General features: G+C 31.0%; 1 protein-coding gene across 1 annotated transcript in view; it reads right to left on the bottom strand.

Moving 5' to 3' along the window:
- The window catches only part of LOC148276737 (gonadotropin-releasing hormone receptor-like), a 48,132-nt gene that overhangs the window by 10,303 nt on the left and 14,279 nt on the right, over positions 1-23,550 (bottom strand). Inside the window, exons 3-4 of the mRNA XM_088233833.1 lie at positions 4,164-4,351; positions 3,268-3,386 (exon numbers count right to left, since the gene is read on the bottom strand). Of these exons, the coding sequence (XP_088089959.1) occupies positions 3,268-3,386; positions 4,164-4,351 (307 nt within the window). The remainder of the gene's footprint in view (positions 1-3,267; positions 3,387-4,163; positions 4,352-23,550) is intronic.

The following is a 23,550-nucleotide window of genomic DNA, read 5'->3' as shown; positions in this document are numbered from 1 at the left end:
AAAATTCATTCGTTCTTCGTCGGTATCCTGTAATTGAACATGTTTAGAAAGATAAAATGGAATTCACATTCTGTTTTTCATACGGAAAACTTAATTTTACTTTGTAGATATAATTGAACTTTAGCTTTCCATTGTAATACAGACTCAGGAGTAGTATTCTGAATGGTGCAGTGCACGTAGAAAGCAAGTGTTTAGAGAAAAAAAGAGAAAGCTTTAAGTGCGTTATATGCACTAAATACGCAATAACAAAGCATTCTCGATGCGTGCTATACCGTTCAGAATACAAGACCAGAAGTTGACAATTTAAGTTTCTACAATATTCAAAATGGAAATAATCCAATACTGAGAATATTTCAGTTTCTACAATATTTAAAATGGAAATAATCCAATACTGAGAATATTTTTTAGGCATTCACTGAAAATCATAAAAAGGTTATACCTATAGTAGTTTACTATGGAGCCTAATGTTATAAAGGGGTCACTCCACACCATATATGACATCCCAATAACATGATGCATTTGCCTTGCATGAAAATAATATTTCAATTGGTTAGTTAACTACACTAACTACAACTAATTAAATTTTATTTCAACATCATTGTTTATCAAATATTACAGGAGAACTATCGAAAAATGTCAAAAAATTGTTAATCTCAATATTTTAAAGTTATTTCTAATCAGAATACATAAAAGATTATTGGGAATTCAAAGTGACCTTTAAAAATTAATAAGCTAGCTGCTGTATTATATTGCTTTTTAAAATAATGTGATAAACATTTGTTAAAATAATTTGAATTCAGACAAATTTAACTCTTTGATTTTATATAACAGGATATTTTTTCAAAAGAGGAAAACATTACGACATTTAAATTTGAAAAAAAACCATGTACATATTCACTATGAAATAAACTTTTGTTATTTTACTATTAAAAACATGTAGAAAAAACTACATAATAGAAAAAGCTGAAATATGTAGCATAAGTTTTTTGATTCACTTTACAAATAAACTTTCATACAGGACGTTCCATGGCAGATTTCAAACATTAAAAAAAAAGTTATTTAGAAAGGCATCGTGGCGCAGTTGGTTAGATGGTCAACTATGAAACTGGCGTCACGGGTTCGATTCTTGCCAGTTGCAAGAAAAAATCCAAAAAAAGATTATTTCTCAATTGGTCTGGGTGTTGTAGTGTATTATTCATAAATTGCTTTCATATCTTTTCTTTTCTACCTGCTTGACAATCCTCTAAAATAGAGGCTTAGCGGGTTATTCCTTTTAAATAATAAAAAAAAATATTTTTTAAAAAATTGTATTTCAAGGATAAATGTGGATTAGACTTTTTAACACACAGTTTTCTAAATGGCAACCTTGAAGATGCAAACACTTTTCCAATCTTTGGCGCATATTTTCAAAAATGCGTTGGAAGAGATTGCTTAAAATCCTCGCGACCTCGGACTGTATATTTTCTTTCAGCTTCCCTGGTGGTGGCAGGTTAGTTTTGGCAAACAATGCTCTTGAAGTAGCTCCACAAAAAAAGTCACATGGACTTAGATCAGGCAATCGTGCTGGCCAGGAGATGTCACCAAACCGAGAGGTAACTTCTTTTGGAAAGAAATCTCTTACAGCATTCATAGACAGAATATGCAGTATGTGCAGTATCATAATCTTACTGAAAGCAGGTGATTCTGTTGAAGAAAAGACAGTAGCAAAGTTCTTCTTATAATAAAACTGTCGATCACTTCACAATACCTCTCAGAATTTAACATTGTTAATTTGCTTGGCCACAACAATTTTCAAAAAAATATGGGCAAATGATTTCAAGAAATAGTGCACCAAACCTTTTGGTTATGCAATGGCTGTTCATGTGTTTCTTTCGGATATGTTTACATAACCTTCATCACTGTAAAAGATGTTGCTCAGTTGTGTTTCCATAAAAAAAGTCTTTTTAATCTTGTGGTCATTATGTATGGTTCAATTTTTCAACTATTTGGATTTTGTAAAAATGAAACTAAAGTCTTTTCTTCATTATTTCATCCAATGTTGATTCCAAAACCGAGGTGCCCCTTGTTAGTGACATCTGTGGATTTTCCAACACTGAATCACTCATACGCTGGATGTTTTCATCAGTGGAAATAGATGGAGCTGGACTTTGGTGATGTCTGTTGACAGCTATTTCCTATTTACCCATTTTTGAATTTACTTTACTGAAGGCGCTTCACTTATTCGGCGAATATTGTAATAAAATATGAAATTTGTCACTGGACACCTTGTAATTATGTAATATACCAGCACTTTCGAACAAATATTGTTTTGAATTATCCTGAAATAACTGGTCTAAAAACTATAAAAATTATAACACACATAGAATATTATTTACTAAATTAAATTATAAATCATTATTGCCCTTTATATGTGCAGTGTAATAAAATATTAAAGATGATCAGCATCAGATCTAATAGAATCTAACGCCCCATCACTTACTAAAAAGAGATGGGAATATTCATGTTTGTTAATTAATATTCTTTTCCCCTCCCTTGTAAACAAGTGTCTGTTTTTTTGTGTTAACTGAATCTCTCTGAGGACGATTAATATAAGTTTTATTTATTTACTAAAAAAATAATAGAAATCCTTGATTAGAAACTATATATATTATAATATTATTCTAACATGCTTAAGTACAAATATTGATCTCTAAATAAAATAACAAAAATCAAGTTTTTAAATAACATAACATTATGTGATGGATGGATATTGGACTTATGGTTGTTGTATCAGAATCTTCAAGATTAGAATAGCGATCAATACCGTACCTATATCAAAAACTTATATCTTGAATTTTACAGTAATAAAATTAATTGATGGAAGTCAGTTAAGCTGTTTTAGATATTGACATTCATATTCATAAACCTGTGTGCAATGTTCGACTTTCATCGTCATCACTTGCCTGTTCGTATCCAGTGGTGCATATAGCACAGCATTCGTTCTTCAGTTGCGGAGTATCTAGATCATTTTTGTTACACGGAAGGTAAGGTCATCACATGACATACCGCAAAAAATAGGATTATCATGTTAAAACAAAATAAAAAAGGAATGCATTGTTGATTTCACTTCTCATAAACAGTTTATAACAACTTGGGTATATATAATATTCTAAGTTCAAAAAATATATTTTTAAATTTGAACTAGATAGAGTTCTGAGAGTTCGAAAGTTAAGCGTAAGAGTTAAGTTAGTAAGTGTTAGGTTTGTTGTATGAGGGAATGAATAAAACCTTTGGCTGCCTCGCCTTTGTCTTGCGGGCCAAAGCTGGAAAGCTCCGTAGATTATGGGGTTCACCAAACTGTTTGACATTCCAAAGAAGAAGATGGCTGACTGCAGATCCTCACTTAGCTGAAATTGTATGAGAGAATAATGATTGATAAGAACTTTCATTGGCATTTTAAGAAGTTATCTAATCGATTTATTATTTATGTTAACCGTTTTCTTCCGTTCCACTCTCTATGTTCTTCGAGACAATTTTAGATAAATAAACTAGGTATTAATTAAAATAGAATTGAAAATGATTTGTTTAAGTGCATAAGTTGAGTTCATGTGTTTTTGGTTTTGGTTTTATATAAAATGGTTTTCTCCTTAACATCCTTCAACACCTTTCTATTTATTTTAATATTTTATGTGCATCATTATTATGGAAAATTTGCATAGCGTCATTTTTGACAAAATTATCGGAAGGGCGCTGTTCAATAAGTATCCCAACATGTCTGGCAGCGACTAAACGCATGGACATATGGGATTGTAATTACTCGTTCCCATACATAATAATAATTATTTAATAACAGATATAAAAAATCATAATATGAATTGACTCAGAAATCGAAGCTATTATATACTGACTGATATAGGTAAAAACACAATATTATTAAATATAAAAAATTTCATTAAAAAAAAATATATATACAGAGCTATATAACTTCCTGTATAATTTCTTCTTTTAATAATTTTTAGCTCACATTTTAATTTAATCGTTTTGTTTATTTTTCATTAAATTTTATGTAAAACGGGGAGTGAATTGTTATAAAAATGTGTCTTTAAATAACTCATTGGGAAATCACATTTCATAAAAGCCAAGTTTTGATGTTTGGTAAATGGTTGAGTAAATTCTGTACTTACATGCTTGTCAGGTTCAAGGAAGATAAAGATGATCATCATTGTGTAGTACGGAGTCCACCAAACAACAAAAGCTACAACTATGACAACAGATATCCTCAAGGACTTCATCTTGGCCCTGTGGATCAGGCGCCTTCGGTTCAAGTCTGGCCTCCTTCCCATAACTTCCTGCTTAAATACCTTCTCACTCTCTGAAAAGTAAAAAAATATTTCCAATTAACTATAAAGAAAAAAAACATTTGACATTGTATGGAAAACGGAGCATTTCAAAAGCAATAAAATCTGGCACTTATTTAGCCGGATGATTGAAGTTTTTCTGTAAGATCATATCGACGCTGGAAAAGAAAAAGTTAGCAAGACGTAGCAAATTTACAAAAGAGTCGATTAAAGTTTTTTTTTAATTAATAAAGAATCCGTATTTTGAATTTTTTGAAAATTATGTCGGAATCGCGCCGAAATAATACGTATGAGTGAGATTTTTTTATTATTAAAAAAAAAACAAAAACATAATTGATATTGGCTCTTTTGTAAAATTGCAACTTGTCGCTTGGTAACTTTTTCCTTTTCAGCGTCGATATTTTGGTACGAAATGAAGGATGAAAAATAGAAGTTTGAAACTTCGTAAATTTATATGCAGGTGGCAGTAATGATCAAGGTTTGAACTAATTTTTACATTTTTAAATATTGAGAATGCTTTATTGCGAATAATTGACTGTGCTGAACTGTCTCATAATTGGCTTGAACAACGACTAATTTCAGGGTAATGATTTTTTTACTATATAATATTGTGATACTTATTACCATTATTTTGTTGCCCTTGTTTGTCATTGTTACATAGTTTTATGTACATTTTGTTCAGATGTTTAAATATATTCATGTTTCTTCATGTAACTGTTGTAATTGGCTGAGGCTGGATATAAATATAATGAAAAAAATATATATTTATATATTATAGTTTTGTTAAAAGCTTCGCAAATATTTCAGTAGGTGGCAGTAATTAAATGATCTCTGAGATTGTACCAAACATGTAGGTACATTTATAAAAACAAATTGAATACTAGAACCCTTTGGGAGTTTAGTAAGATTAATATGTAATTTAATAAGGATGGAGAACTTTCTATCATGGGAATATATAGGTATATATAAATAAAACAAATATTGTTAATGATGATGGTCCAAAAAGAAGCATAAAATTTGAAAAGTAATTTCAGGCGTTTCCTACTGAATGAAATAATTCTATAAAATCTCACCTACATAAGACGTAGAAATATCAAATAATTAAAATAAAGCAGTATGGTGAATGTTACACAGTGTGTAAAAAGGTAATTCAAACTAGCCAATAAATAACAGTAAACTAAGATTATGAAAGTTTAATTTGATTTTCGTAGTAAGGAATTTTAAATTTAAAAAGCGTAAGATTATTTTTAAGATTACAATGTAGCATGTTGCTAAAATGGTATTTTATTTAATTAATTCCCGCCATAAATCATTTAGAATGACTATTGTACATTCCTGTAGATATATATTTTATATAGAATGACGCCATAAAATTACGCCACAGAGAAATAATTTATGCGTTTTTTGTAAAAAGGGTGAGGTTAGTATAATTAAACGCCATGTGGTTGGATCGTTAAGTCGCGACACTAAGTGGGAACTTTTTGTTAAGAACTTTAATAACTAAAAGTTTTTGATAAAAAATACATGTTTTTCATTGACAAGTATTTCAACAGAGATGGTTTTTTTAAAAATTGAGAATATATATGTCTAGGCATTTATAGAGCTTATCACGCGTCATTGGCACATTTTAACATTACTTTTTGGGTTTATTTTTATTATTACGGGGCGTGGCTAGTGTCGCGGACTCACGGATCAGACAGAGGTCCGAAGTCCGAGCCCCAATCTACTGGTAGATTATTCAAAGCTGGCGCGTTCGCAAAACTTACACAAACGCATTGCGTAGTATCTGTGAATAAGCGCGTGGTATGACATCGCACGGCATATGCATTATTAAAATAATCTCTGTCTCGCGCTCAGACGCGCTTTTGAGCGTGACATAGACTACTATCGCTTTGTTAGTTGCATATTCCCTATATTATATTCCCTTCTCAGAAATGTCTTCCCTCTCTGTTGAAATAAATTTCAATATGAACAATTCCTTAGGGAGAAAATCCAGCCAGTCTGCAAGCATTTGGACATAATCAAACATTGTTCAATATTCTGTTCATTAAAAATGTGAACGCGCCGGCACTAGATAATTGACTTATACATGATAAGATTTAATGAAATAATAAATTTAAAAACAAGTGCTTTTAATCCATTGCTGAACATTGGATTTATATTATTATCGCAGCAAAATTCAGACGAACGCAGAAGCACCTGTGTAAATTTTATTACCATATCCAATGATATAAGTGATTTGGTTCAGCCGGATGAATCTCACCCACGTGATAAAGGTTTCAGCTATTTTACTTCACAAAAGTCAACAGATGGAAGAGTTGAGGAAATGTGGATGTTCAAACATGGACAGAAGGGTGAATGTTACACAGTGTGTAATGTGGCCACTTAAACCAGCCAATGACAGGTCATAAGCCCTGTAAATGCCTAGACTTCCATATTCCCTTCTCAAAAATGTCTTACCTCTCTGTTGAAACAAATTTAAAAACAGAAAATTGCTTTAAAAAACCTTAATATTAAATTTGAGTCAAATGTACTATGTCAAATGTAACAGAATCAATCAGTTTTTAAAATGTTATGTATTTATTTAATAACGTGCCGCTCCAAAAAAAAAATCTGCTGAAACGTATCGTATGAATGAAATACGATACTATACTTCGTAAAAGACTTAAAGTAAACACAGTATGAATGATATGAAACATGTTATATTGAGGTTAATTTGAAAAAAAATTGTACGCGTAACATAAGAGATTTATTTGATACTCGCAAACAATGTATAAAATCGTAAAAAGCACTAACAATAATATACGTTATTATTCTGTATTTTATACAATGGATGTTGGAATTTTTATTGAACGTAGTGGAGATATAGTTACTAGGGCTAAATCACATGTTTTGTTCTCTAATTAGTTTAGTTTTTTTTTTCCATAAGCGGGATTCATCATATAAAACATGCCATTCCGTCTAGTGTAAAGAACACACATAAACAAAAATAGAATGGAATATAATATACAGAGCTTAAAATCGACAATTTGTGTTACGATATTATATACGTAGGAAGGGTCGAAGTGTATACAGCGACACAATACCTACCCGTCTCAATAAAACTATTGATTTGATCTATTGTCGAGAAAGAAATACGTACTTATAAATAATTCATCCCACGCCAATAATCGCCGTTTACGTCAAAGGTTTGTCTCACGTAAATATAAAATAGATTATTATCATTTTCCAAATCAAGGTAGCTTATATTTATTAATACTGTTATTACTATTGACGAAAACTATTCTCGAGAATATTCCTTTATCACATATTATTTGAATTATGTATATTATCTTATTTAACTGATAGTTCTCGGAAAGATTCCAGTGTAATGAGATATTGAATCGCGTGAATGATTTATTTGTCAAAGAGAAATAGTTCCAATAGAAAACCGTAATTAATAATGCACAAATCGGTCGATTTTTATTAAAAGGTCTCTTAACTAAATATGCTGCACGTTTTATATTTAAAATGGCTCATCATCATCACATCCTTATCGGCACCTAATGGTGCATTGGCACTACTATATCTCGATCATTTGTCAGAGGGAGGTAAGGTGTTCAGTTGTTCAGTCTTACGCCTCAGGTGCCAGTCCTAGAACAATGAAAAATTACAGTGAAAGTACTCTCTCCACGTACCCAAAAACTACGAAGGTCTTCCTATCGGTTTTTCTCATGCTTAATTTTTTTTGTCAATTTCACAAACTGCATGAAAGAAGAGATAATTTATCAAATGAATAAAATTTAATATTTGTTTTTCGTTAGTAAATAAAATATAATAAACGACCCTTTCAACGATATCAAAATGTAAGTAAATATTACCTACTCTGAAATAAACATGTTTTTTCATAAAACTATAGTTCCGCATAATAGTTAAGATTTATTTTGACCAAATCTAATTAATAGACAATCATTTCGGTTTTATCACCCCTAATTGTGTATAGTTGAATCTGTATTTTTTTAAACTAAAAATATCTCTCTCTTAAATCAACATGTTAAAGTATTATTTGCTTTATATCAATTATCTCCAGTTACAGGACCGCAAAAGAAAGAAAATACGTCATGTAATGATGTCAGAAAAACCTTTAAAAACACAATTTTTTTCAAAAGTTAACAGACTAACACGTAAGCTGGAAGCTTTTTGGAAGGATTTTTCTAAAAGTTAATTTCCGCGTTGGAAGGTAAAAAAAACCTAAGCACGATTGACAAACAATTTATCAAATACGTTCGTAATATAAACTTATCTTAAAATTCGTCGCTCTACAACAAAACTCCTAGCTTCCAAACAAACATAAGTGTTCTTCATTTTTATTCATGTTGATTACTTCGAATTCATATAATGGATAATTCGACAAATAAAGGCAATGAAAATAATCTTACCAAAATGGACAAACACAAATTATTTAACACTAAATGAAAAAAAACAAACATCGCATATTTTTGGAATATAGGTGTCTAATTTACTGAGCTTATGACCCGTCATTGCCATACTGTAACATATATTTTGAGTTTATTATTATTGTTAGGGGTTATGGTCTCGTGACTAGTGTCGCGGACTCGAGGATTAGAGGTCAGAGGTTCGAACCCTACTCTATTTCAACTTGATTCTCATTTACTAATAGTGTAGTGAATTATGTACAACTTGTTGAAAATAGCCCCCAAAATTGAAGTATTTGAGTAAATTATTGAAATTGTAATTTTTATTAAAAATACAATTATAGATATATTTATTTATTTATTTATTTTACATAAACGGCATAAATTGCCTTTAAAATATATTGAACATAAATATGAAAAAAAATACATATTTAAAAACATAACAAAAAATTATAAAATTGCATAACTACATATAACAATAGTAACAAGTAGGTAAATACACATAAGCAACCAAAAATATTAACGATATAAATACATAAATATGAAAAAACAAAAAAAGGAAAAATATTTTTAAATATAAAGAAAAGTTTAAGAATAATATTGCGAAAGAAAAAAAGAAATCAGACTCGTTTTATAACTATCAAGTCCAAAACCAAATATATCAGCCTTGTCCTTATACTGATTGCCATATCTATGGAGCCTAGGGTTCAGTGTTAGATATATTGTTAAAAAAATGCAGATATATTGCCATTATGCCTTGAGGTATTTAACCAAAATGGCGTATAAAACCGATGGCTGGATTTACTTAAATAATTTAATTAATTATAATATTATAACAGGTAAAATAATATCACGATAAAGATACTATTTCCAACATGATTAAATTATTAGATACAAGACAATCCCTGGGCGCCTTAAGTAATTATTCTTACATAATTAATACCACAGCTATTAAATGAAAAATTTCCAAGAATACAAAGGTTACTACGTAATTAACAAAACCCTAGCCTAATTAGAGTGCATCTAAGATGATTTCCAAAAATTTTGATTTAAGATTGGTAGATATTTCAACTGAAAAATAAGTTGGGATTATGAAATAACAAAACATCTTATAAAGTTCTCATCTATCCCCTCTGCCCTTTCATTATTATTATTATTTTCCATTTTTAAGCCAATCGATAGGCTAACGAACGACTACGGATTGGCATTAAAAATATATGTATTTAAAAAATAAATAATAAATAGTAAATGCATACTGCAAATAAATCATGTTTTCGTAATATCAGCATTTGTTAATTTGTTTTTTTTTCTTTTATTTTCTTTTCATAGTCATGTCATACCATAAACAGGGTGTTCTTTAAACCCTGTCATATCCGAAACCACGATGATCAGTATGGGCAAGAAGACATATTGGCATATTAAAAAAATATTTAGAACGAAGAAAATTTGTAAAAATAAAATGTTAAAAAGAACAAATGGTTGCTTACTTCTGCAGGGGAGAAGCAAGGGGGGCGTGGCCGCATGGTTAACGGTGTGCCAGACTCCCCCCTCCCCTCTCCTCGTTTCGGTCCTGCAGAAGTTAGCAACCATTTGTTTTTTAAATATTTTATTTTTAAAAATTTTATTCGTTCTAAAAAAATATTTTAATGTGCCAATATGTCTTCTTGCTCATACTGGTCATCGTGGTTTCGGATGTGACAGGGTTTAAAAAACACCCTGTATATATGCTATAAACTTTTTAATAATTAAAAAAGGAATGGCCCTCGCTCAGACGCTTAAGTATTTGTGGGCATTTTTTCCAATTCATGTGATAGCTTAATTTTAAGATGTATTTTTCTAAAGTGTATTTTTGTAATTATATTTCTATGTAAATAATATATGTATGAAAAAATAAAAAAAACAAAAAATGTAAAAGTAAATTGATTGAACACAATAAAAAAATATTTTAAATTACAGTAGGTATGGTAATGTTATGATCTAGGGTCTAGGGCAATCAAGGACTAGTGTTGTGTCAACCTTCTGCAAATTATATTCTATTCTATACATACACACACACCAGGGGCGAACCATGAATAGAAGTGATTATGCGCAGCTTACCATTATATTTGACTAACTATAATAATGTTTCATTGTAACTTTATTTACAGAAAAACAAATAAATAATTTCCATCGTTTGTATTTTCATCCTAATATAAATATAAATTTTAATAAAGCGTGCCCAGCGCCTGCGGTGAGCCAAGAAACTAGCCGATTATTCCAGCTTATTTTTTCATACAAATAAGTATACTATATTTTGAATGTATTAACCTCAAGGCGGGTTTTTTCTCCAAGATTAAACTTGCAGATTACACAAATTATTTAAAGATTCTTGATTTGGAAAACAGTATTTCAAACATTGTTTCTTAAGGACTATTTTTCTTTGAGGTGGTACTTTTGACATTAGACCATAATTACTTTCATGCGTCATATTGCAGAACATATAGCGCTCCAGGCGGCCGTTTTTAGCACTATTAATTACTAGAACAATTCGGCCAGTTAACATTTCAATTGAATACCTAATATCGACTGAATTCATAATGGTATTTTTTAATTAATTGTATATAAAAGTAATGGATAATATATCTATATAATATAATATATCGCGAAGTTACATCGTTTGAGTTGATTTCACGGATGAGAGTTTTTGTATCACACAGAACCACAGAAAAATATCAATTTATAGTAAATATTACTTACATCATATTATGTACCTCCTATGTAGGTACAAATATATGATCTTTTTTTGTAGCTTACCTGTAAATAAAATCACCATTCGCCACTGACACACACAAACTAATATCTATATTTTATGGAATAATTATTATACGCGGAATCGTTTGATTGGCTTTGTTATTGCATAATGTAATTATTTTTAATATTTTTTCTGTAATAAGCTGTATGATTCAACCCAAATAAATTAATTATGTCTACGAAGTTAAAGCAATTATTATTTCTTTTTACACGGTTTTATATTCATCAAGTTTTGAATCACTAACCTTGCCGAGAAACGCCTGAAAAAATACATTTTATTGCTTGTATGTATTTAAGTTATTTTATTTATCTATAATTTTCTTCGCGAGTTTTATATGGTCAAATGTAAGAGAAATAAAGTGATATTTATAAAAAAATAATAAGACATGACTGTACCCCCATGAAAAAACAATAAGTATAACAACTGTTGAAAATACATATGATTAATACATGAATATGGAAACGCTCTGTTCTGTTCACAATCAACGCTCTCTGGGAAACCAGGGTGAATGTCCAAACGCTCTTACGACCATAGAAAAAGCATTTATCTCGCGTATTTACATCCAAAATACGGGAGATAAAAGTGTTTTCTACGGCCGCGAGAGTGGTTCAGAATAGCACGGCACGGCCATTGATTTGGAGATACAAAGTTTTAATTATGTCATTCACCACCACATGACGCCCGTTAGATGACAGCACCGCGCCCATAGAAATCCATATCTTTAAACTATACTCTGTGTAATATATACGTGTGAAAATACAAAAGGAAGTTCAGACCTACTGGAAATTAGTTATAAAAAATGTTTCCTTACGAGCTGTAAAAATTAGAGCATTAGTACAATTGTACTCCAAGGTTTCCTAAAAGTGTATGAAAAAATTCAAAAAAATATTTAAATAAAAACGAACTACTCTGAACGACGTCCCTAGTTCACACAAATCAACCAATGATAAGAGAGTAGTGAAAGATTTCCGGTTTACAGTAGGTCAACGGACTAATCGGTGGAACTGACCAAAAAGAAAAGTTAAATAGTCGATTAGCAAATAAAAAAATATGTAAAACCACTGAACTTCCTCATACTTGTTGCAAATTGAAATCTGGAAATGTTATCCTTAACCCCATACAGTAGAAAATTGTGCATAGAATATCATATCTAATTTTAAGGATCCTGTTTTTTTTATCAATAAATTTCATAAAAGGTACATGTTTAAAAAAAATCTATACAGATCTACTTTATACATTTAGTAAATGTTATCACTGTAACTCTCCAAAAAAAGAGACTAACTCTTGTGCTTGGAGAGTGACATACACTGTTATAGTTGTTTATTTATAAGATTTTATATAATTTTAAATATACGAGTACATAAGAAACAAAATAAAAACATAGGATATATAAAGAAAAACATAAAACAATAATACATTCATACTAATAAAAATTTAATGTAGTTTTTACAAGTGTTTAAAAAACTTCCTTAGATTGACTTTAAATTCATTTTTTAATATATTATTTTTAATAGTTTTTAGTTCATTGGGGAGATTATTATAATTTTTTACACCTTTGAAGACAAAGTTATTTTGACCATGACTTGTGTGGAATTTAGGAATTTTAATATTATGTTGGTATCTGAGTGACCTATTTATCTCAAATTCTTTTATTTTTTCTTCTTTATAAATTTGTATAATATAATTTATTTTATAAAGAGTGTCTACTGTATGAACCTTAAATATTTTTTATAGACTTTCCAGATTGAATGTTAAGGGTTTCTTTAAAATTACTTTAATAATTCATCTTTGTACTATTTTAAGAGGATTTAATATATTGGCATGTGCATTACGCCATTCTACAATACCATATTGTAACAAAGATTGTACAATAGTTTAATATAGCTTAGCTTAATCTAATAAATATGTCTTTACATTTTAAATTTTTTTAGATTATAAAAATGAAATGTAAATAAAATAAAATGTTTAAAAATAAATAAAAATGAACTTAAAACGAACCCCCTCTCTAAACACAAATTTTATCTATATTCCCTAGGTAGGAACGTTATTATTAACTATGTGTATCCAAAGCATTTGTAATTTTATGCTTACTTTATGAAAGATTTTTTCAGATCGAACTAAAATAAAGAAATTCATATTTCGCCATGTTATTTTTACAGCTTTGGCAGTACCCGCATGTCATATGAATAAAAGTAACCATGAAATTAAATGTCTGTGCATATCTATGTAATATCGGAGTCAAACCATTACTGCTGTAATATTCTAGAATTTGAAACCAGTGAACTGTTCAGAGTGTAGCGTAAGCGCAAGGAGCTCTCCACTGCAAATGTCAAGCTACTTCTTCCTACAGTAACTGACAACAAACGAGAAATACAATTTTGCGTGCATATTTTTTGTAATATTATAAATAAATAAAAAAATACGACAAGTATGTTATGCACCTGGAGTGCTATTCTGAATCTTTTCGGAGGGTTAGAGAATAAAGAAATTTGTTGATTTTTTTTCGCTTGCGACTACACTTTGCTCAATAATATGGCCATACTGATGATTAAACGTCAAATAAATACAAACACGTGAACCCAAACATGATGATTTTCAATTTTATTTCAACAGAGAGGGAAAAAATTTTTGAGAAGGGAATATGGAAGTCTAGGCATTTACAGGTGATGATTTTCATTTAGAATATTATTGCGACCTTAAGCATTACCCAAAACACTTAATTGGTTGAATTGACCAAATCGTATTAGTTTTTTTCCGTTTTTTAAACAGTTTTAAAACATAAAATGTAAATTATTATAAAACTGTTTATTTTACGCCATTTGAGGTTCAATCATCAGCGTGGCCGTGGTCGCACGCGAAAAATCTAAATCCGCAAATTAACCACTCTCTACTCCAAAATAGTTTGAACCATATTTTGAATATGTCTAAATTAACGAATTACAACAGGGATGGAGAATACCATAAATAAAGGAATATGGAAGTCTAGGCATTTACAGGGCTTATGACTTGTCATTGGCTGGTTTAAGTGGCCACTTTACACATGGCGTAACATTCACCATTTTGCCTATGTTTGAACATCCATATTTTTTCAACTCTTCAATGTTTGCTTTTTAGAAAATATTTTCTTGATGCGAACAATTTTTTAGAGGGAAGTATTTTTAGAGACAGAAAAATGAACTATTTACTTTGAGGAGAACTAACCAACTGTAAAAGAATTAAACTTTAAGCATTAGATTATATTTCTAAACATAAAAGAAAATGAATAAATCATGATATTTTAAGTTTTCAAAATATATTAATTAGAAATGGAGCTAAAGCGTAGTACACACGAGGACATGACAATTTTGTCTTGTCCCAGCTTCAGACCTATTGCCCTAGTGTGAACAGAAATTTGTAGACATTGTCCTAGAGACAGACGAACAGGGTATTTCCGAAGTGTATTCATTTTTGTAGCGTTCCGCGTTTAAACTACTTCTTGTAAACTCTGCTTTATACTCGCGTTTGCTACCAGAGTGTTTCAGATTGAATGCATCATATAATAGGTCTACGTTGCAAATTTTACGATTAACCGCCAATCATACATGTCGGGGCATAGAACAGTTCCGTGTGTGAAATAAAACCAGAATCCTGGACGAGAGTTTTAGACTCGATGACTGCTCTCAGGTAAAAATCCCGATAAAGGGATTCGAGTGGAGATAGTACTGGTTAGCGCATTTTCCACTATCCCCGAGGTCCCGGATTCAATTCTCAGCAAGGCAAATATTAAAATTTTGTGAGTATGTCCAAATAATCGTAGACTAGTTGGGTTTCTACCATTTGAAAATACTCGAAACATTTTTAACTAAACTAACCGATATAGAAAAGAAAAAAATTGAAAAACTGTTGTCAGGCGTATTAAATGAAATAAACCTTCGAGGCTTGCTTCCTTATTCCGTTTTGTTTGCCGTCTACTACGCTATGATTCATTCCCACCTATCTTATATATCATATATACGGGCTTTTACTAGAAATAATCAGATCTCGGAAATACAAGTTCTTCAGAACAGAGCTCTAAGAGACATTCTTGGACTTAAACGGGATTCCCATGGCAAGGATATCTACCGACAAACAAAGATACTTCCTTTCAAGGTAATGCCACTGTATGACATAACCAATACAATTTTAAGTATCATAAACTTTTCTGTTCACACAAATTTAAAATACACATTTGGTCATGATATTCACAATTACAATACGCGTTACTCAGGGAATCTTCATGTGTCTATGTTCGCTCAACAAAGTTTGGCAGTAGGTCTTTGGAAAATATTGGCCATTCCGAATATAAAATAAACTGCCCGATGAGCTAAAACACGAAAAATTGAATAAAAAATAAAAAAATTCCATTTATATAGATGGTGTAAAATATATATCTTTTAAATGTTTCTTATACTATAATGTTTTCTTACTATTTCGGATGTATTAACAATGTATGATATACGCATTGTCAAAAAAATGTTTTTTTTTTTTATGTACGGTCCCAAATGAGTTTCTTTAATAACTCCTGGGAGTATAATATGTACTTTTTGTATTATATGTTTTATTAATAATAATAAAAATATTTAAAAAATTAAGCCTGATGAATATAACCAATAAACATTTTCCCTCTTTATTGCAACAATTTTAGGATAAAATCTTAGATTAAGTGGTGATTCTGAACTGCTATATTTCACTGTCCCTGGGCGGGATCTGAGGCGTAAGACTGTATTGTATTACCTCACCTTCCATGTAACAAAAATAATCCAGATACGCTGCTATTGGAGTTAATTTTTTGTAAATATTTAAAACTTTTTTGCAGTGGCTGTATTAAAATGGGGATACACTGTATTTGTACTTGCACACATTTGCATTCAACACTACATGAAAGTGGTGCAATAGTGCAAATACGCTTGTTAATGTGGATGTAAATGTGAATTTGCACGTTGTAATGCAAGCACGTATATAGGCACCTAAAATATTAAGGCCTTCGGAGCTCGCAGATGGAGCGAGGATATAACGCTTAAAGCTGTACATATCTGCGAGAAAGCTTAAGCAACAAGTTTAATAGTCGCCCAGAGCTTTTTAGTAATTGAAATGAAAGTATTTGAAGTACTGACTAACAGACATTTGAATACAATAACAGTACATATATGTATATGTATTTTTTTTTATTTGAAATATTTGCATTTTAAAATATCTCGTCTTTTGCTTAATGTAACACGACGTTATAGCACCGTTTGCAGAGGGATTTTTAAGCACAGTCTTTTAAGAGTTTAAGTTTAAGTAAAAACGAACCAGTAATATTTGAATCACGCAGAATCCGATAAGCAATTAAGAATTTGATGCTCTAACAACAAACAGTAGATGAGCATCTTTTACTATTTGAGTTGCAAAATAAAGAAAAATTACCGATTAAGTACATGAACACAGCGCTGAGCGTTTACGTCTGCGGCGCGATTTTCCACGCGGATTTCTACGGGGAAGTCAAACCAGTTTGAAAAAAACAAAATTATGGATAGGAGTTGCATTTGTTATTTACATCGCTTATTTAAAAAAATGATTTATTTATGTTTATTGTTGTACACACAGTGCTATATTCGTATAATTCAGTGATATTATTACAAAAAAACTAAATCTAATACAGAACTAATTACGTACTCAGCACAATATATAATACAATTTCTGAACAGGGCAACAAAATGTTACAAGATAATGTATAACACGTGACTCCATTCGTGTTGGTATTTCTATAATTTGAATAAGGACTGGGGTTTATGAAGTGATGCGTGTAAAATGTGGTGATTGTTTTGTACGTATTTTTTTTTCAAAATGGGCGAAATATTATTATTATGTACAAAGTTTTCTTCTTCTTCTCGAGCCCTATCAGATGTCTCCAACGTCAGCTGTCACTTTTAAAAAAGCCTCTCTGTCTTGCGCTGCTCGGAACAACTCTTCCAAACATCTCATTCCGGTCCAGTCTCTTATGTTGCGCAGCCAGGACGTTTTACCTTCTGCTAGGTCCACATTGTCCCTTAATCTTGCCCATCAGTATAAGTTGGAGGATTTTATACTTGTCTCTACGCAGGATGTGACCCAGATGGGAGATCTTACAGACTTTTATATATTTTAACTATTGTCCGTTGAAATTAGCTCTCCCAAGAACCTCTAAATTGCTGACAAAATGTGTCCACGGTATACGAAACACATTTTTACGGTTTAGCGGATTTTTCTGCTTTTATATAAGCTTCTATTTCGTCTTAAAGTATTGAAATAAGGAAGGATAGGCTATACTCATCATCATCATCATCAGCCGTCTCTTGTCCAATATTGAACATAGGCCTCCCCCTTTAGTCTCCATATTTCCTTATCCTGAGCCAACCGCATCCAACCACTTCCTTCTACTTGTCTTATGTCATCAGACCACCTTGTCTGAGGTCTGCCGACACTTCTTCTACCCGTTCTGGGTCGCCATTCCAGGACTTTTTTGGTCCATCTAGAGTCTGTGATTCTGGCTATATGACCAGCCCAGCTCCATTTCTGGTTGGCAGCCCTATGAACCACATCGGTAATCTTTGTTCTCGCTCTAATCCATGTATTGGTTTTTCTGTCTCTCAACAAAATACCCAGCATTCTCCTTTCCATGGCTCTCTGTGTCACTGAAATACTATAGGCTATACTCGTTGTCGGTTAATCATGGATTTCCTGAAATCAGGATATCAATTCTAAATCTGAGCTGATACGAGGGAGATTATTCTGTATTTATTTCAGTTCTGTGTTTATTGCACGATCTATGTCTTTGTACGGAGTCAAGTTTTCTATGGTTGACTTTCTTCTTAATTAGTACTGAATATGCTATATAGAACAACATCGCATCGCAAGTAGCACAAAACATCGTGTCAGGCGCGTCAAAATCAGATTGATTTGACTTCAACGCAAACCAAGTTGTCTGACCTTAAAACGCGCGCGGCGCCCGAGCGCGTCCCGTACCGCAAAACGCTCGGCACTGTGGCCACGCATTTGGAATTAGCTTTCAGTCTCGACACTTAAATTTATAGACTGAGACGAGACTTTTTGAGACTTCGAGGCTATTCGATACCAACGATAATGCGAAAATAAATATAATTAATGTAGTATATAAACCACATCATAGGGGTGATTCTCAATTTTCTGGATTTTTAGTAGGTAGGTAAACGCGCCAACCACTACACCGCAAGTCGGACTTACACCCACTCGATTGAATTTTTCGGGATTTTTACCTCAGAATAGTCATCGACTCAAAGCACTCGTCTAGGATTCTGGTTCTATTTCACACACATTTTTTTTAAATCTGCCCGGACACAATCTAAATAAATAAACAAAAACAACAGGAAACACTAAAATGTTGAAAGTAAATATCGATTTAAAAATAAAGTCAACAAAAATAAAATTATACAAATATTTTTTAATAAACCTGTATTTATTAAAATACATGCGAATAAAAAAAATGTCAGACAACTGAAACTAAAATATGTGCAGGTTTGAGAGTAGGTCAGACAATTTCATCGTCATTTCAATAATTTTTTATATATACTCTTTTGTAAAGTTGCAATACACGATATTTGCCCTTAGATTGATGCTCCAGATTTCACAGTCCTTGGACTCGTATCTGGAGCGTAAGACATCTAACCTATGTAACAAAAAAATATCAGATGCCTTGTGAATTATGTATTAATGCAGTACCCTTTGCAGAAATAGTCGCGCATTAAGGATCTTAACAAAAATAAAATAGTGAAGTCATGGAAACTTAGATTTATTTAATTTATCTTCATACCAATTAAAATCATTACTTTTTAATCACTTCTTTTCTAAATTATAAAAATGTACTAAGTGTGATACTTGTTTTACTGTTTATGCTATGATACATCGCCTCTATTACTTCAATACTTTTTTATTTAAACCTTTTATTTATTGTTAATTTGCTGCATACCTATGTTATAATTTCTTATTTAATTTTTCTTTATTATTTCCTTATTTTCTGCTGACTTTATTTCATGTACCTATATTTTTTATACTGTGTTCAGGTGTTTTGTTTTATTATAATTGTTTTTCAATATTATTTAATACTTTGTCAAAGGCGTAAGCCGTCGAAATAAATAAATATATTATATAGGCTTGGACTAGCTCAACGTCTGTAACGAAATGTTATTATTATATAATTAAGACGTATTCGTACAAGAATCACATTTAAAGTTATCAGTTCTTAAGTGCCTATTTTAGTCGAATCAAGCAAAGCTTAGAAGCTTTGACACCACGTTGAGTGAGCCTTCTCATATAAGTCTGAAAGCTTTTCAGTATGTGAGGAATATGCGAAACTAATTCAGACAACGCTCCCACCCCATAGAATCATAATTTCCTTCACGCTTCTAAAATTGAAATATTCTCTCTGCTAATGGTGTTTACATGTTGAAAGTCATAATGTTTGCACCTTTCCTTCAATATTCCTCTGGTTGGGTATATTTTTACAAAGTTTGTTCGTAATGACTATAGTATTTGAAAACCGGTCACGTTTTCTTTTACAACAAGGATAGATTGTTAGGTATCTCATTAACCTGGGTATATATGTTTAACTTTCATTTCTTTTTTGTGAAATAAAGCAAGAGACGACCTTATATAGACATTTGTCAGTAAAAATACCAAAAAAACGTAACACAAACAATTTTAACTCTTGTCTGTGCTAAAAAAATCCTACTGCAAATTATGCTGTAACGTCGTGTTACATTAAGCAAAAGAAGATATATTTGAAATGATTTATAATTCATTTATTTGTTAACGGCAGTAGCCATTTTGTATAGATTGAATAACATTTTTATTTGATTTTTTTTACTAACCCTTACGGACCTATTACATTCATTTTACAAAAATAATACATACATAATTTTTTATTCATACTCTGTTGTTGATAATAATATTTTTTAGGCCTTTTGAAAAGTTTGTCCGAGTCTTTGGTTTAATTTTGTCTGGTTTTTATGAATAATTATTGTCCCTGATTTATTAGTCTCGATAGTCCTTGTCTCGTTTCGGAATGTTGTATGTGTTATTGTTCCGATATTGTTGTATTATGTCCATGTTTATTACAAATTAAAGTAAGTAAATATTAAGTTTGTTTTACAATCTAAATAAGAGGTAAAACAGAATATTGAAAACAGTAAGAATATTAAACAAAAATCCCACAAAAGCATGGCCTGTTCGTGGGTATACAAGAAATGTTTATGATTTTACTGCTCCCATAATAAATAGACAGGTAAAATATTTTTGTATATTATAAGAGAAAAGAAAATATTCTAAAAAAAAATAGGAGGTACTTTAGTTTAAAAGTAATAAATTATAAGATACATGTTAAGTTTATAAATCTTATATACATGGCACATTATGTATATTGTGTACCTAAATATGTAAATTGAATTTGAAATATTTACAAATATACGCATTTTTCGTTCGTTGGTTATTGTTGTAGAAGTACATATTTCCTATGTACAACTAAATGAGTATGTAGAACCAAATTCATTATCATCATTCCGCACCTAATGGTGCACAAGGCACTGCATTGGTACACCAACCGCAGCGTATCTTAATCATTTTTGTCACACGAAGGTAAGATGATGCTCAGGTGCCAGTCCAGGGACTATGAAATATTCTAGTGTAATAACACCCTTTTCAATAAATATTTCATGTTGATCATGCGGAAATCGAACCCAAGACCTTGTGCATGGTAAGCAAACGCGCTAGCCACCACACCACGAGGCTGACCACCAAACCAAAACAGGTAGTAAGTATGATTGTTTGTGTATCATTTTTCAAGGGTCTCAAACTAATAATTACATTTATTCTCTCTTAAAAAAAAAACGACTTATCTAAATAAGGGTGTACATATAAAATGAGGTACTATACAAAGGATGATTACGTTCTCAGGTGCGGTGTGCGTTATGTAGTGGGCAAGCTGTTTAATAATCTATTTTCCACAATAAAGGAAAATAAAAATAATTTAGGCATATCATCGCAAAAGACGACATCATTATTTTTTTAGAAAAGAGAGATATTCCAAGTACTGAATTATATGTAGAACGTAGAATCTGTGATATCGTAGCCACAGAACAGTTAAATCATTATCATCATCATTTCTCTATTCGTATCTAGTAGAGCATGCTGATACTTCAATTGCAAAATAACTTGATTGTTAGATATGTATGATGGCAAAATGACCATTGTTACGCTTCAGATTCAATCCTGAGACTACAAAACACTACAATGAAAATAATCTTTTTTAATAAATATTTTACCTGGCTCTCAGGAATCGAACCGCTTATGATAAAATATATGAGTGTACAGGAAGCGAGGTCTGTATGCAAAGACATAGTTATAAGAAATTTTGTCTTCATTGCCTACCCCTATAGCGAAACAGAGTGATAGTTTGTTCGTAAAAACATCCAAAGAATTAAGAACTAATAAAATAAGAAATACCCCTACAAGATCCAAGATAGAATAAGGATTATCACATAATTTCATTTAATAGACAAAGAATCGAACAATTAATTGAATTCTTCATTAGCAGATAGTAAAAAAATAAAAATAAATCCGTTAAGAACGGTTAGATGGAATTAATCTCTCTAGAAAATGGCTCAAATAAAAGAAACGGCTAAGACAAAAAATCTTTTCACTTTTCGCAAAAGATGACTTGAATAAAAATCTAACTAGGTGGCTACCTACACGGTTAAATTTCGAAACACCACGCAATTTCTTATCTCGGCTACGCTATGTAAAATGAAAAAAAATATTTAAATTAATAATTTCATCACGTCATGAAGTCGCCCCTGGGTAGCGCCTGCTAACGTCAATCAACAAAAACATCCTCGTTTTTATAACAGTATTTCGGCTACGCCATGAATTTCTTATAAAAAATGTCAAAACGTCACAAAGCCACTCTCTGAGTGTCGCCACTGACATCATTTACAAAAACATAATTATTTGTGCTTTTTTCAGGTACGCAACATTTTTTTTAAATACACCTACCTAACCGATAAAATACTATTAGTAATTAAACCAAGGTGTGCTTTAAAGTTCCGTATGGCCAAATAATATTATTTATTATTAGAATATTATTGACATGTAGTTCAAGCATTGCTGCATTCACGTTGCTTTACTTCTGAGAGCTCAACTGCTATGTTTTTCTATGGTTATGTTAATGTCATCTGTCATGTATTGGCGAGCTCACAGGCTATACTTACGCCATAATTCCATTAAAGTGCCCCATATTAATTATTGTAGTAGTGTTTTGTTTTTGGCTACTGAAGAGGAAAAAAATAAACTTAATGTTCTGTAGAATGGCTATAAGAGTAATTTTAAGAAAGAATTAAGATACACTAGGATAAAGTTGATGCTGAAACAAACAAAAATTATGACAATACGTTAACTGATATATTTTAACGTAATGTTTTTTTTTCATAAAATGGTTAATGGTTATTCCTCAAAAGAGTTAATTAAAAAGAGTTTTTTCTAATCAATGTGAACACGGACATGAACTATAACTAAAAAGAAGTAAGGCTGTGTAAGAAGACAAAGACACGGAACTCGTTGATGCACCGAGCTGTATAGTTATTTTATAAGGAAATATCATTAGAAATAAGAGAACAAAAAAAATCATTTAAATGTAAGTTAAAAAACCATGTGTGTAGCAGATAAGTTAGCTTTTAAAAAGTAATTGTATTCAAGTTGGCTTTAAATGAGGATTTTTTAAGTGTACGTACGAGTATATTGTTTAGAAATGTTAATGATTAGTATATATTTTAATAATAATTAGATATAAGTTAACATTTGGACATATTAGGTTTGTAATACTTTGTGACTAAATAAAAAATATAAAAAGTCGAGATAATATCAAGGCTTATGACCTGTCATTGACCGGTGGCGAAAATCAACACATGGAAGGATGAAAGAGTTGAAGGAACATGGATATTCA

Source organism: Micrasema longulum, unplaced genomic scaffold, assembly GCF_059751315.1.
Source record: "Micrasema longulum isolate JH-2025_06_02 unplaced genomic scaffold, ASM5975131v1 h1tg001155l, whole genome shotgun sequence".
Taxonomy (NCBI): Eukaryota; Metazoa; Arthropoda; class Insecta; order Trichoptera; family Brachycentridae; genus Micrasema; species Micrasema longulum.
Note: the sequence above shows the minus strand (reverse complement) of the source record. Positions and strands in the feature narration are given on the sequence as shown.